The 14,187-nt window shown below is 39.5% G+C and overlaps 1 protein-coding gene across 2 annotated transcripts in view; it reads right to left on the bottom strand.

The window, feature by feature from the left end:
* Positions 1-14,187, bottom strand: part of evlb (Enah/Vasp-like b) — a 66,876-nt gene extending 52,689 nt beyond the window's left edge. Inside the window, exon 1 of one of the 2 annotated variants that reach the window (XM_051655635.1) lies at positions 13,853-14,187. In XM_051655635.1, the coding sequence (XP_051511595.1) occupies positions 13,853-13,857 (5 nt within the window). In that variant the 5' untranslated portion in view covers positions 13,858-14,187. Of the gene's footprint in view, positions 1-1,302; positions 1,670-13,852 lie in introns of those variants that run through there. The other variant, XM_051655634.1, reaches the window with a different exon arrangement.

Here is a 14,187-nt window from a genome sequence, read left to right as displayed (position 1 = left end):
CGAGATGCAGGGGCATGATGTCACACAAACATGTCGACACTCGGGGAGATATACACAGTAAGTGATAAACATTCACTTTATTAAGTAATATCGATAAATGAGTTCGTTTCCACATTACATGATATTAAAGCTTGTTTAACAAACACCTGCAGAAACAAGTGCATAAAACATTATAATCTCTTTTGATAATCGTACACCTGAAGCACAAATGCTAGCGCTGCAGCATTGTTCAGTTGTGTTGCTAGGAGACATCTCTAATGAGAGTCAAACCCCTGCTAAGCTAACGGGAGCGTTGCAGTTCCGAATATCGGGGAATGGAATGCATTTATGATCGGAGATATCAAGTAGGAATATCCCACATCCAACTTGAATGAAACGCAGCATAACCGTGTACCCTGACGAAACGAAATTTATTGCAAGCAATGTTTAAATCGAAAATATTATTAGATCGATATTTCCAGGTATTATAGACCTCCTTGGTAGATTCATATGAAAAATTACGATTTTTGAATGTATGTTCGGGAGACGTTCATTTCACAAACAGTCATGCTGCAGTTAAAATTAGGCTTGCTTGAGCATTACGTGTCGATTCAAGTTCTGGCTTTCATGCGTGGACGTAGTAGCTGCGACATAATGTATGATGCCCAAAGGCATAGGGTGTCTTATTCATTGTGAAACTGTGTTTTCTTAATGGCATGAATCACACTGAAGGCCTAGACTTAAAATGCACGACCCGCCACTGATTCTAAGTATATTTTTTGGCCTGTGCAGTTTGTGGTAATATTAATACATTTAATTGTTTGATTTTAAGGATATTTCTGTTACTCTTGTGAGATAAACACAATTATGGTACTGTGTTGAGTCGCCACTTGATGTCTAAAGTAAAGTCTGTGCCCTGAAGAAATGCTAGTCTGCTGTCCAACAAGGAGGCACAAGCCCACAGTATGAGACTGATCTAATCACACGATTGCTAGAAAAATAGACACGCCCTGCTGAGAAACTAAAGATAAGAGGATAAGATGAAATCTGAACCAATGGATGAGAGAAAAAAAAAACAGATGAATGGAAGCATGCTGTATAAAGACCAGACAATAATGAGCAGGTCAAGAACTGTTAGCTGGCTTCCATGGTAACAGCGCCATCTCTATACGTCTCCTCACTGTGAGAGGGAGAACAAAAGACAATCTATCCACCACAGCTCAGCAGAAACCGTAAATCCATCTGTATGACTTCCGGGTTTCACCTAATCGATTTGAATTCTGCTACAGGTCTCACAGACGCGATGAGCACATCTGAACGTACCTGATCTTCACCTCGGTGACCTGAACGCCGGGCTCACAGTACATCTGTGGGAAGTAGAATCGGTGTGACTGCAGGTTAATATCCATGACTCTGGATCATAGCAGATGAACAGGTGCTTGGAATTCTCTTCAGTGGTTTTCCTGTTCAAACACTCTCTCTCTCTCTCTCTCTCTCTCTCTCTCTCTCTCTCTCTCTATCTCTGGGCGGCTCAGACTCCCCTCCCCCTATCTCTCCTCTTCCTCGTCTCTCGCCTGTGGCGGCCGTTAACGGATCAGGGACTGAAAGAGCACAGCAGCATTCCGGTCACCTCATCCGAGCGGGAATCTTTCAACGAAAGTCCACTTCATTAGATGTACACTTTCAGTGTCTATCTTCACAAAGCCAGGAATGGATGCCACAAAAGGAAATATAAATATGAGAAAGGTAAAATGTTCCTCAGTGGAGACACAGAGAGGCTGGTGATCTCATCCTTTGTGACAGGAAGTGCTCCAGTAGAATATGAAGCAGCAGGATGAGAGTGAATGGAATGATGTTCTCTGATGCGGCTGCAGCTTCACTCTCACCTCACTGACGCTCCATTGGCTGAGTGGATTACGAGGCTCCTCCTCCTATTCTCCAGTGAATACCCTCACATTATCAACCCCCTCCCCACTGATACTGATGCTCTCTCTCTCTCTCTCTATACACACACACACACACACACACACACACAATCATCAGAATTAAACATCTGCACACTGTTGTGGGCTGAATTAAATGGTAAATGAATTTCATGACTGTTGATACAGTCCAAAGCACTAACTAGTATTTGATTAAACATCCACACACACACCTATGAGGAAAGTAGTCTTTCTCATTGTATTATCAGATGCCATCTTTCCAGTGTTACCAGGGCTTAACGCTAAGGATTTTTCTCCTGGCCCAGTCAGTTCAGATTTTTACTTGCACTGCCCAAATTTTCACTGGTCCAACACAAAAATTAAAAAGAGTTTTTTTTTTTTTTTTTACCATCATGGCTTTCAAAAATTGTGTCTGACGCAATAAAAAAAATAAATAAATAAATATATATATATATATATATAATTTTTTTTAAAACAATTTCCTCCCAAATTTGATCACTTTTATAATTTGCAAGACATGATTTATGCTTTATGTAACTCCATATAATATGAAGGTAAATCTGTAGCAAAAATCGAGAGCTTGTAGATTTGAATTTGAGAACTTGTATTATAAATATTTGTCTTTGTAAGTTGAAGGTTACACTCACAGCCCGATGTGAAAACGTTGAATTTGAATTTTGCAATCTGCACTTAGGGTGTGTTCACACTTGGCAGGTTTGGTTGGATTAAAATGAACTCTGGTGCGATTGCTCTGTTAGTGCGGTTCATTTGAACAAGTGTGAACGCTGCCATCCGAACCTTGGTGCGCACCAAACAAGTGGACCGAGACCGCCTGAATAGTGGGTCTCGGTCCGCTTCCAAACGAACTCTGGTGCGGTTCGATTGATATATGAACGCAACATGGACCAAAGATGTGTAAACGGACCAAAAACAGGAAGTAATTTGCGTAATACTGACCTCAAGCATACCTGGTTCTTCTCATCATAGGAGCTATGTTGCCCATTACAGTTCGGTACAGGCGTCAGAACCGCCGTCAGCCGTCCTTGCAGCATATCGTCATTTGTGTGTGCAACGGAGGAATTCCTGGTGCTGTTTTGACTCCTTTACACATTTTATTAGCCCTTTGTTTGTACTCAGCTGGTAAAAATACCACCATATATACATATATAAATCTGACGAGCGCATTTCGCCCAGCAGCCAGCATTGTTTTGGATGTTCGGCAAGTTCCGTTGCAAAATATACGTCATAAAAGCTGTCCAATCAGGTTGTGACTTTTTCATGATTCCTTTTGTTTTGTATCATTAGGTTCAGTGTTAAAAATGGCAACATGAACGCTAAGTGAACCAGGACTAAATGTACCATTTCCTTTTTTGGTCCGGACCAAGAGAACCGAACTACAAGTGTGAACACACCCTTACAGACAATAATCAAAAAGCTCTGTTTTGAATTCACAAATGTGTAAAATGTCATTCATATCAATACGACAGACACAAACTTGTATTGCATATTTACTTTTGTACTTTAATTCACTTTCACAGTACAACCACAAATCGCCACTTACAACCTCTCAGATCTGACACTGCAACTTCAAATCTTCCTGTCTTGACTTTTGCAACAACTTTAGCGAAAAGCCTGTTGCAAAACTCACTTGTGCTCTTTTAAATCCAGAAGGGAGAGAGCACAGGCTTCCGTTGTTGGGTGGGGGCGGGGCCAATGAAAACGTGACCAATCACAAGAGCTGGAACAACAGATGCTGGACCAATCAAATGGGATCATCTTAAAACGCGATGATATCACGCAACAGCACCAGCGCCGTTTTTATATACAAAACAAGTCCAGCGGCGACAATAGCTGGTTAATGCCGTGACAGATGGAAATAATACGTGAAATGATTGAGTGAATTTATCATGCAAAACAAATCAAAAGGGTTGATCAATGCAGAATTCAGCGCCGACAGACCGCACAAGTAATGTATGAAAAATTATTTGAGAGGTTGTAAGTGCTGATTTGTGGCTGTACTGTGAAAGTGAATTAAAGTATAAAAGTAAATATGCAATACAAGGCTCTCGTTTTATTTATATAAATGTCATTTTACACATCTGTGATTTGTCTGCAACTTTGAATTCAAAACAGAGCTTTTTGATTATTGTCTGTGAGTGCAGCTTGCAACATTCAACTTCAGATTTTTATTTTACAAGTTTTCACATCAGTACTGTGTGTAAATTTCAACTTATGAATACAAATATTTATTGTACAAGTTCTCAAATTCAAATCTACAAGCTCTCGTGTTGCTACAGATTTACCTTCATATAAGTACTTTACAGATATAAATTCATAAATACATCATATTATCCTCAGCCGTCCTGACATTTACACATGTGTTTTTCATCGAAGAGTTCTGAGGAGCAGATGAGGGGTTTACGGTCAACTTTTGGGCATGTGTAGTGTTTTCACAGGCAGGATCAAAGGTCACGGAGTGAAAGATTTCTGAACATAGTTGTCTGAACGTAATAAACATATGAATTCCTGAGAGAGGAGACCTTGCTATTAAATCAGTTGTGACGTGTAATATTTAGTAGGTAGATATTACTGAATACTCCAGAAAAGAACAGGTGTGTTATGAGGATGATATGAAGTAGACTCTTCTTCTGATTATAATAATAGCCATCGTGATTTTGCTTCTTTTCATCTCAAACACCATTAGCATGTCGAATTAATGATTACATTTTGAAATTGGCTAGTTGTTAAATGTACTTACATTCGTGATACTGAGCAGCTCTGATTTCTAGCCACATGTATAACTGGAGTTTAACAAAGTTTATTACGTTTCATCAGTGCTTCATCTCTAAGGAAGAACAAATCTGAGAAAAAGTTGCTTTAATTACTGTGCAAACAATACTAGCGTTCTGTGCCTTTACAAGAGCTCATGCACATTAAACAGCATTGATGATGCACGGAGACACATGGACTTACAGTCCAACAGAAAGAAACTGTTGATTTCTTGTGTTCCAGAGTGTGGATTACTAATTGTCACCAACACGTTAAAACAAAAGAATGTGGGAATTTTCCACACTGTGAACATGTAATGTGCAGGGATCATTAAAACATTTTGTAAGACGTGCAATCCCGCTCCAACATTCATGAAGTGTGGTTTTTTTCCTGCAATTTTCAACACATTAATAATAGATGTGGCAAAGACACTTGGAACAGAGTGAGGACAGTTCTGGAAGAACGTGCTCGGTGTCTGCAAGCTTTTGTGTACTCACGCGTCCCGTAAATTTGGCGCTTGCTCATATCTGCGCTCAATATAATTGCACGTGCTCACTCGTCAAGAAGACTTTGTTCGCTCCGTGTTATGTTTGTACTCTCTCACTTGTTGTCTGCTTGCACTAACATTATAAATGCAGCATTGGCCCGATTGGGCAAGTGACAGTTCTTGCAACTGGCCCGAATCTCTCTCACAGTGGCCCCGGGCCATCCGGCACTCCTACTGTCGAGCCCTGGTCAGCCTGTGAATTTTGTTTTCTAACAAATTCTATGATCTTCAAGTCTTCAGGCATCTGAGGGCCCTATTTTGAGAGCTCTATGCCTTAAATGCAGCACTATGCAATACGTCATACGCGCAAATCGGTGGGCCGTGAAGTTTTGATTTTGGGTTGGCGAAACTGTGCGTGCGCAAAGCGCTAAAGGGCTGGGTCAAGAGCATTTTAATTCTGAAGTTATTCTCCGGTTATTGCACCATCTGCATCCTTTTATTTAGTCCATTTCCTGTCTAGCCATGTCAGTATAAATGAAAACAGCCCATTCATAAGAATTTGGTAGTGTAAATGAACTGTATACGATGCATCCCCTGCTGTGTGAATGTATTGTCGCCTGCACTGCTCAGGACCGCAATGTGTTGTATGTTCTCTATCGGCCTCACTGGGACTGTTGGCTCTCATCTTGCTCGCCCTTGTCTCACATGCTTGAAATATGCTTTGATTCTCTCCCATTGTTCATAGTGTGGTAATGTATATCTTAGGGATGTGCACGAATAACCGTGAGGTTTCATGAACAGTTAATCGGTTTTTCGTCGGATGCCGGGACGCGATGGAATTTCCTTAAACACTACTCAAAATAGCAGCAAATAATGTGCACAGTGAGCCATGAGCCTAAAATAGCACAATATATAGATCATCAAATTATAAAAATCTCACCTTAAAGTCAAACTAAAATAATCACTCCCTTTTCATGCGCTCTGCCCGGGCAGGTTCACACTTTCGTGAGGCAGCGAAGCCTCATCGGGGTGCTTTGATTTTTAAATAGTTTAAAATCTGTCTAAAAATGGTCTAAATATATTGCATTGGGCTTGTCTATATATTGTATGTAAAAATATGCACATCAGAGCAAAGGGGAAAAAACACAGTTTATCAAACGCTGAAACTTTCCTTGGTGAAAAACAACCTGGAATCATGTTTAATGGTGTAACAGCCAAACAGCTACGCACATCATCTGCAATGATGATAACCGGATACAATAAATGATGCATCAATTTACTTCAATTTACTAAAACTCACAAGAGAAAGAATGCATAATAATATAATGAGATATGACCTGTAAGTGTGTGACAGAAATAATGATGATCAGCTGATGTCTGCTCAGGTTCAGTGGTGTTTCTCCAAGGTCAGAGACAGAGAGAGACTCATGAGTGACAGATACACCAACCAATCACATGCTCTGCTAGACTCAGCCAACATCTGACTGGCCAATCTGGTCTCCCATCTGAGAAGGGGGAGGGGTATGTCAGGGGAGGGGTAAAAACACTGCTGCATACATTGCACACACACAGATGTCTTCTACAAGCATGACATACAACTCGTACTATTGCTGCTGTAACTATCCACAAATATTGTCTCAGCAGGTTTCTCTGGCTTTGAACAACATCTCCTAAATATGTACTTGAAGATGGAGAAATGGATGGTGACCTGATGAGATCTTACAGCTGCTTTAACATTTCACAACAATAAAACCTTTAATGTAAACAAAGCTGCTGTGAGACGGATTATTACCTTCTGTATGTGTCGCATTAGATCGTTTGAAGCTAAGCTGACCATATGCACGCTCACACACACACACACACACACACACACACACTCTCTCTGCGGCTTACAGTGCTAAATGTCCATCTTAAAGATCCCATGAAATCAAAACTAAAGTTTTGCTGCTCTTAGTCCATATCAATTAGCTTTAAGATCATCTATATGCTGGTGTGTATCTAAACACTGACCAAATTCGTTTTCAGAAGAAATAAGCATTTAAAATCTGCAGTCTCCCTCTTCCGGCGAAAAAGACTCATTAATATGCGCTCAACCAAAACACTTCTGTGAGACGCTTGCTGAACTGATGCTATTCCTTCTTTTAATTTGGAATGCCCAATTCCCAATGCGCTTTAAGTCCTCGTGGTGGCGTAGTGACTCGCCTCAATCCGGGTGGTGGAGGACGAATCTCAGTTGCCTCCGCGTCTGAGACCGTCAATCCGCGCATCTTATCACATGGCTTGTTGAGCACGTTACCGTGGAGACGTAGCACGTGTGCAGGCTTCACGCTATTCTCCGCGGCATCCACGCACAACTCACCACGCACCCCACCGAGAGCGAGAACCACATTATAGTGACCACGAGGAGGTTACCCCATGTGACTCTACCTTCCCTAGCAACCAGGCCAATTTGGTTGCTTAGGAAGCCTGACTGGCGACACAGCATGACCTGGATTTGTACTTATGACTCCAGGTGTGGTAGTCAGCATCTTTACTCGCTGAGATACCCAGGCCCCCCTGAACTGACGCTATTCTTAAAGAGACAGTACTGTTTACCCTCTTGTTCTGCAATTCCATGCGAATACTTAAAAAGAGTACAAATTATGCATGTAAACAATAAACATACATATATATAATTTAAATTTCAAGACATATTCATTGATGCAATACATGGAATTTTACATTTCAAAAAAGCTAAAATGTGACCAAAATGATGAAAAACTAATGATAAACATTTTCCAAATGTACCAAAACTGACATTACACTCAAATGAATCAAAATCGAATCGAAGTTAGGGTTAGGTAAGGATTTGGGTTAGACCAGCACTAATAGCAATGCACTTAAAACCACTCAGAATAAAATGTCAGTTTGTGATGACAGTAGTGCACGTTTATGTCTCGTTCATTGCTCAGGGTGTGAGTGTTCAGAAGCTCTTTCCTCTGGATTAGTGAGTCTGTGATCCGAGGCGACACTAAACACAGACGACACTACACAACACAAAGAGACAGAATGCATAAGTCTTACCCAAACTCATCAGCATACATGACCTGATGCAGCGCTGCACAATCAGATGCCACAAGACAGAGACAGACCAGAACTGAGAGCGGCTGACAGTCAGGCTGTCAGTGGCGGCAGTAAAGTTCAGATCAGAATATGAACCTTGACACATCGCAGTACAGCACGCGTGCAGAGAGAAGAGACCTAAAGATCATGTGACAACTCACGGCTCATCCGCTAAAAGGATTGAGTGACCATGAGTGACAAGACGTGCCTGCCCACTCAAACACATATGCATTAGGACTGGGGAATAAAATCGATTCTGTTACAAATCGCAATTTGTAAGCCAAACTATTTTAAAATTGTCTCCCTGATGAAAAATACATGTTTATCTTCATGCTACAATGATTAATAGATAAATATGAAGCTATATTTGTGCAGAGTTCCACACTAACATGTTTTCTCTCTTTAATTCTTTACGTTTAGTCCTTTATTGCACCGCTTCTACAGCCATCAAAGCGCCTTTTGTTCAATGTCGGACATCAAAATCCTCTGCTGCGATCAATGTTCCTGTCATTATGCACAATCCAAAAGTTTATCTGAGAGGTGTTGTGGACAGTATTTGTCAGGAGTCATTCTGCAGATTCTGTCTGACACTGCTTTAATAAATAGTTTAGCTGTAAAAAGGCTTATCAAACTGTTGGATGTAAACTACATGTTGCGCCACTGCAATATTTATAATCTAACCAGGGTATTCATGCACAGTGGTGGGTAATTTCACACATATTTACATGCCACTGTTGAATAGAAATGCCCCTAGACACAAAGACCGGTGCTTGAGGAAACACACCTGATTATATTTTGAAGAACAGACAAAAGAAATGCCAGCGACTCACGTGTCTGATTTTCTTTTTTGTTCAAAGTTCATTAGCGTTTTGGCACCAACGCACATGGTACCAACATGTCTCACGGAACATGCACAAATTATGAGCTCTCACCGTCAGTCTTCTTGGAGCAGTTTGTAAGAATAGTGTTGTCTAGAATGTTGCATAGGATCTCAGACTATCTCAGGATGCATATGCAAATAACATGCAATGACATTGGGACTACAGGTGAATTGTCATGTGTCATAAGTACATCCCCAGAAATGGTTCTTGAATACATTTACTCTTTAGCCTGCATTGGTATGTTGCAAAATTATCATTATGATAACAGTAATAGCCTATGGTAATATATGTTATATTTTATATTCTAAAATAACAAAATTTGTTTGATAAGTTAAAATGATATATTGCCCATATTTATTTGTTGAATTCAAATGGACATAATGCAGTCTTATACATGGGTTCCTTATAGTCACATAGCAATTGGTAGTTTTAAATTTTGCACATCTTTAACCTGCCATTTATATATTACAGAGTGAAAACAATTTTCATTTCAGACACAGCTGTTCTTCAATAGACATTTCTTTCTGGGGAAAAAGGACTCAAAGTTTTTTTTAATCTTTTTATGAAGTTATTATATCAAAACATCAAATCACAATACTGAATCATAATATCGCAATACATATCGAATCGGCTAGGAAATATCGTTGTAATATCTAATCGGGAGGTCTGTGGCAATTCCCAGCCCTAATATGCATTGTGATTCTTTCTCAAACGGATTCAGCATCAGTCTACAATAGATCTTGCTGAAGGAAATATCAGTGATTACGAAGCAGCAGTAAAATAGTGATCAGGTTTTGGGCTTTGATTCTGTGTGCCATTGTCGTGACACACTGCATGCTTTTTGTTTTCTGTCAGCTGTGCATGAACATCAACACTAGAGCTGCACAATTAATCCAAATAAAATCAATATCGCAATACGGTCTAGTGCAATTTTTAAATGGCAAAAGGCTCTGATTTAATTAAATGAATATTCTGCATGCACTCCGTGCTTTTTGACAAAATAAAAGACCAGACGGTTTGAAATATATTACTATTGTATAATACAATTTTACTATTCAATATAATAATAATAATAATAATAACAATGACAATAATATAATAAGATTATTATATTAATGCTATTAATATTATATTACTACAAACATTTAATTAAAGCTGCACTACGTAACTTTGTGCTCTCTAGCGCCATCTGTGGTTGAAACTTCAAATTGTAAGCAATTTGCGAAGAACACTTTACGTCAGTTGTGTTTTGGTACTGCTCATCTGCACAGATGAATCTCATGGTTTGAAGTTAGCTGGACATCGCCTGTGTGTGATCATGAATGGAGATATTCAGAGCCGAAGTCATGACATGCTATTTTCAAATTGATATTATGTTATATGATTAAACATTTAAAACCTAAATATTACTTGCTTTGATAAAGATAAACAACACTCGTATTTACATATTTTTAATGAATGAACAAATTTGACACTTATAGCGCTTTTACATTGATAACGATTCCCCAACAGTTAACAGTATATTTAATACGATTATTCAAGTTTCATCTATTATTAATGCGCATGTATTGCACATGTGCAATGTATGTGCAATGTATTATTAGTGCATATACCTACAATAACACTGTAAACATAAAACAAGGATTCAATAATGATGGGGATAAAATATACTTTATTAAACATGAAAATAATATACAGAAATGTGCAATATAACAACTACAGTAATAAGTTTTCTTAATCATTTCTGTAGCAGTAAAGTTCTAAAATAGTGATGGTTACACACTAAACCAATTAATATGTATATTACTGTGCTATGAAATCAGTACATCATAAACAACTAGAGATGATAATACATTGTAAACAGACTATCTGCTAAAAGGGCAATAAGTGATAGCTTGTGCATTTCTGCGACTGGAACAAAAGAAACAGCAGCGCACACACACCCACACACCCACACACACACACTCTTAGGGAACCTGGAAACTACAGCAATGTTATAAAATACTCAGAAGTAATGTATATTAGTAAACATGTTACAGTAACTTCACCGGACAACATAGTCTAGATCCATCACAATCAGTTAACACTAGTGGTCGACCGATATATCGCCTAAGCCAATAAATCATCTAATATTCAGACTTTTTTAATTATCACATCAGCCGATAAATTTTCCCGTTTGGCTGATTTTTTCTTGAGGGCTCCGAAAATCGGCTGCTTGCATGTGAAGTGACTGAGACATGTAAGTGGGAGAACAAGTTAAGTGAGAGAACAAGTTAAGTGAGAGAACAACTTAAGTGAGAGAACAAGTTAAGTGAGTGAACAAGTTAAGTGAGAGAACAACTTAAGTGAGTGAACAAGTTAAGTGAGTGAACAAGTTAAGTGGGAGAACAACTTAAGTGAGTGAACAAGTTAAGTGGGAGAACAAGTTAAGTGAGTGAACAACTTAAGTGAGTGAACAAGTTAAGTGAGTGAACAAGTTAAGTGGGAGAACAAGTTAAGTGAGTGAACAACTTAAGTGAGTGAACAAGTTAAGTGAGTGAACAAGTTAAGTGAGTGAACAACTTAAGTGAGTGAACAAGTTAAGTGAGTGAACAAGTTAAGTGGGAGAACAAGTTAAGTGAGTGAACAACTTAAGTGAGTGAACAAGTTAAGTGAGTGAACAAGTTAAGTGAGAGAACAACTTAAGTGGGAGAACAAGTTAAGTGAGAGAACAACTTAAGTGAGTGAACAAGTTAAGTGAGAGAACAACTTAAGTGAGTGAACAACTTAAGTGGGAGAACAAGTTAAGTGAGAGAACAACTTAAGTGAGTGAACAAGTTAAGTGAGAGAACAACTTAAGTGAGTGAACAAGTTAAGTGGGAGAACAACTTAAGTGAGTGAACAACTTAAGTGAGTGAACAAGTTAAGTGAAAGAACAACTTAAGTGAGTGAACAAGTTAAGTGAGAGAACAACTTAAGTGAGTGAACAAGTTAAGTGAGTGAACAAGTTAAGTGAATTTAAGTACACAACTATTGCTCTGGGAGAGGTGATTACTGCTTTTGGAAAAGGTCATGAGGCATCAGTGTATTACTCCCTGCTAATTCAGAGTCTGGGGGACGGAGCTTTAACTTCTATCAAGAGATTATGGGAGAAAGATTTAAACTTGGTATTGGAGGAGGGAGTGTGGGCTAGGATTCTAAAAAATGTCAAGTCTGTATCTAGAGATGCAAGGGTGCACCTTATGCAATTCAAGATTTTACACAGATTCTATTGGACCCCCTCTAGATTGTATAGGCTTGGTCTTAAAGACACACCCACCTGCTGGCGATGCCAATCAGAAGAAGGAGACACAACCCATGTTTTTTGGTGGTGTGTTAAGATCCAGGAGTTTTGGTTGAGGGTTCAGAGTTTTATGTGTGATGTATTGGGCACTCGGGTTTCGTTTTGCCCCAGACTCTGTATTTTAGGCGATGGGGTGGTCATCAAAATAGGGGATAAACACATAATAAATTGGGTCCTGACCAGTGTTATGATAGGCAGACAGATTGTTTTAAGGGGATAGAAGTAGACTGGAGCGCCCTCATTTTGGGAGTGGTGCGCGGAGATGGGGAGGGTGGCTGCTTTCGAGGAGTTGTCGTGTAGAAGGCTGGGGATCTGGGATTAATTTGATGGGAAATGGGGCAGTTAATTGGCATTTTTGGGAGACTCTCGAGGAGGGGCTGTGGAGAGAGAGGCGTAATTTTAGATGTGTATGATTATATATATATATATATATTTTGTGTGTGTGTGTGTGATGTTCGTTGGGGGTCGGGGTGAGTTTGGTGATTGGGGAGGGGTAGTAGTGGGAGTTAAATGTTGATTCAATGTATATATATTTTGCTTTTCTTTGTCAACTATATGAATCAATAAAAAAATGTTAATCAGAAAACAATTACACAAGTTTTGGAGACGTTATTACTAAATTCCATTGAGGGAATGAGTTTACTCCATCAATTGAGTAAAGTCAATGTATCAGGGTTATCAGTGTGTGTGTGTGTGTGTGTGTGTATATATATTCTTTTTTACTGTACTGTATTCCCTTTAAGGTCAAATGTTCACTTCAGATTTCTATATTTCCATTTTTACAGACAGGTCTAAGTCTGTTTTATAATGAGCAGCAGGTCTGTGTGTGACAAAGACAGGGCTCATTTAATGTTGCATAATAAAGCCACAGGAATGGATGATGGATTACTCTATGCATATGAAATCTGCTGCTATTTCGTGCATATTCGTTTATAATGTTGACGCACGCAATTCACGGATCAATCAACATCTTTATCAATGAACATCAGCCCTGTGACACGCGTGTACTCTCGTTACCATGACAACAACATCTGACCACGCCCTCCGTGACACATCAAAGCGCTGCTGCGGCGACAGATGTCTCCGTTTTACAGACACACACAATAAATGCCTCCCTGTGACCTTTACTGATAATCATATTAATACAATAATATAATATAAATACACGCCGGTTTTGTTCAATGTGTCGCAGCATCTCGACAGGCCCTCAGGTGGACAGGCCGACTGACTGCTGCTGCACAGCCACCTCTAATCTCTCACAGCATAAATCATTTCAACACATTAAATTAATCCCATTATTCTATATATAAACCACGAAATAAGCCGCTGCAGCTTTCGCCCGTTCATACAGATAATAACGAGTGCTTACCTCATATTTCCTTCTTTTTCAGCAAACGTGGATTAATGTCAGCTCAGTCTTTATGTTTTCTGATGAACAATAACCCACTTTGACTTGAATGAAGAATATCCCTGTGATATTCAGACAGATGCTGATGCGCCGAGAGGAATAAACACGACAGACGAAGATTGTGTCTTAAACAGCGCCAAATGTTTTCTCGTGTTTTGGTGTTTTTCTCGCCGTGTTGAGATCTTCTCCTCACGTCCATCTCACTGAGACTGCGCCCGCTGTCCGGTTCGGCTGGGTTCGGTAACGGGCATCTTCACTCAGACGGTGTCGCTCGACTGACTCACCGGTTCTGCCCG

The sequence above is a fragment of the Myxocyprinus asiaticus genome, chromosome 25 (assembly GCF_019703515.2).
Source record: "Myxocyprinus asiaticus isolate MX2 ecotype Aquarium Trade chromosome 25, UBuf_Myxa_2, whole genome shotgun sequence".
NCBI classification, from domain to species: Eukaryota; Metazoa; Chordata; class Actinopteri; order Cypriniformes; family Catostomidae; genus Myxocyprinus; species Myxocyprinus asiaticus.
This window is presented reverse-complemented; position numbering and strand designations above follow the sequence as displayed.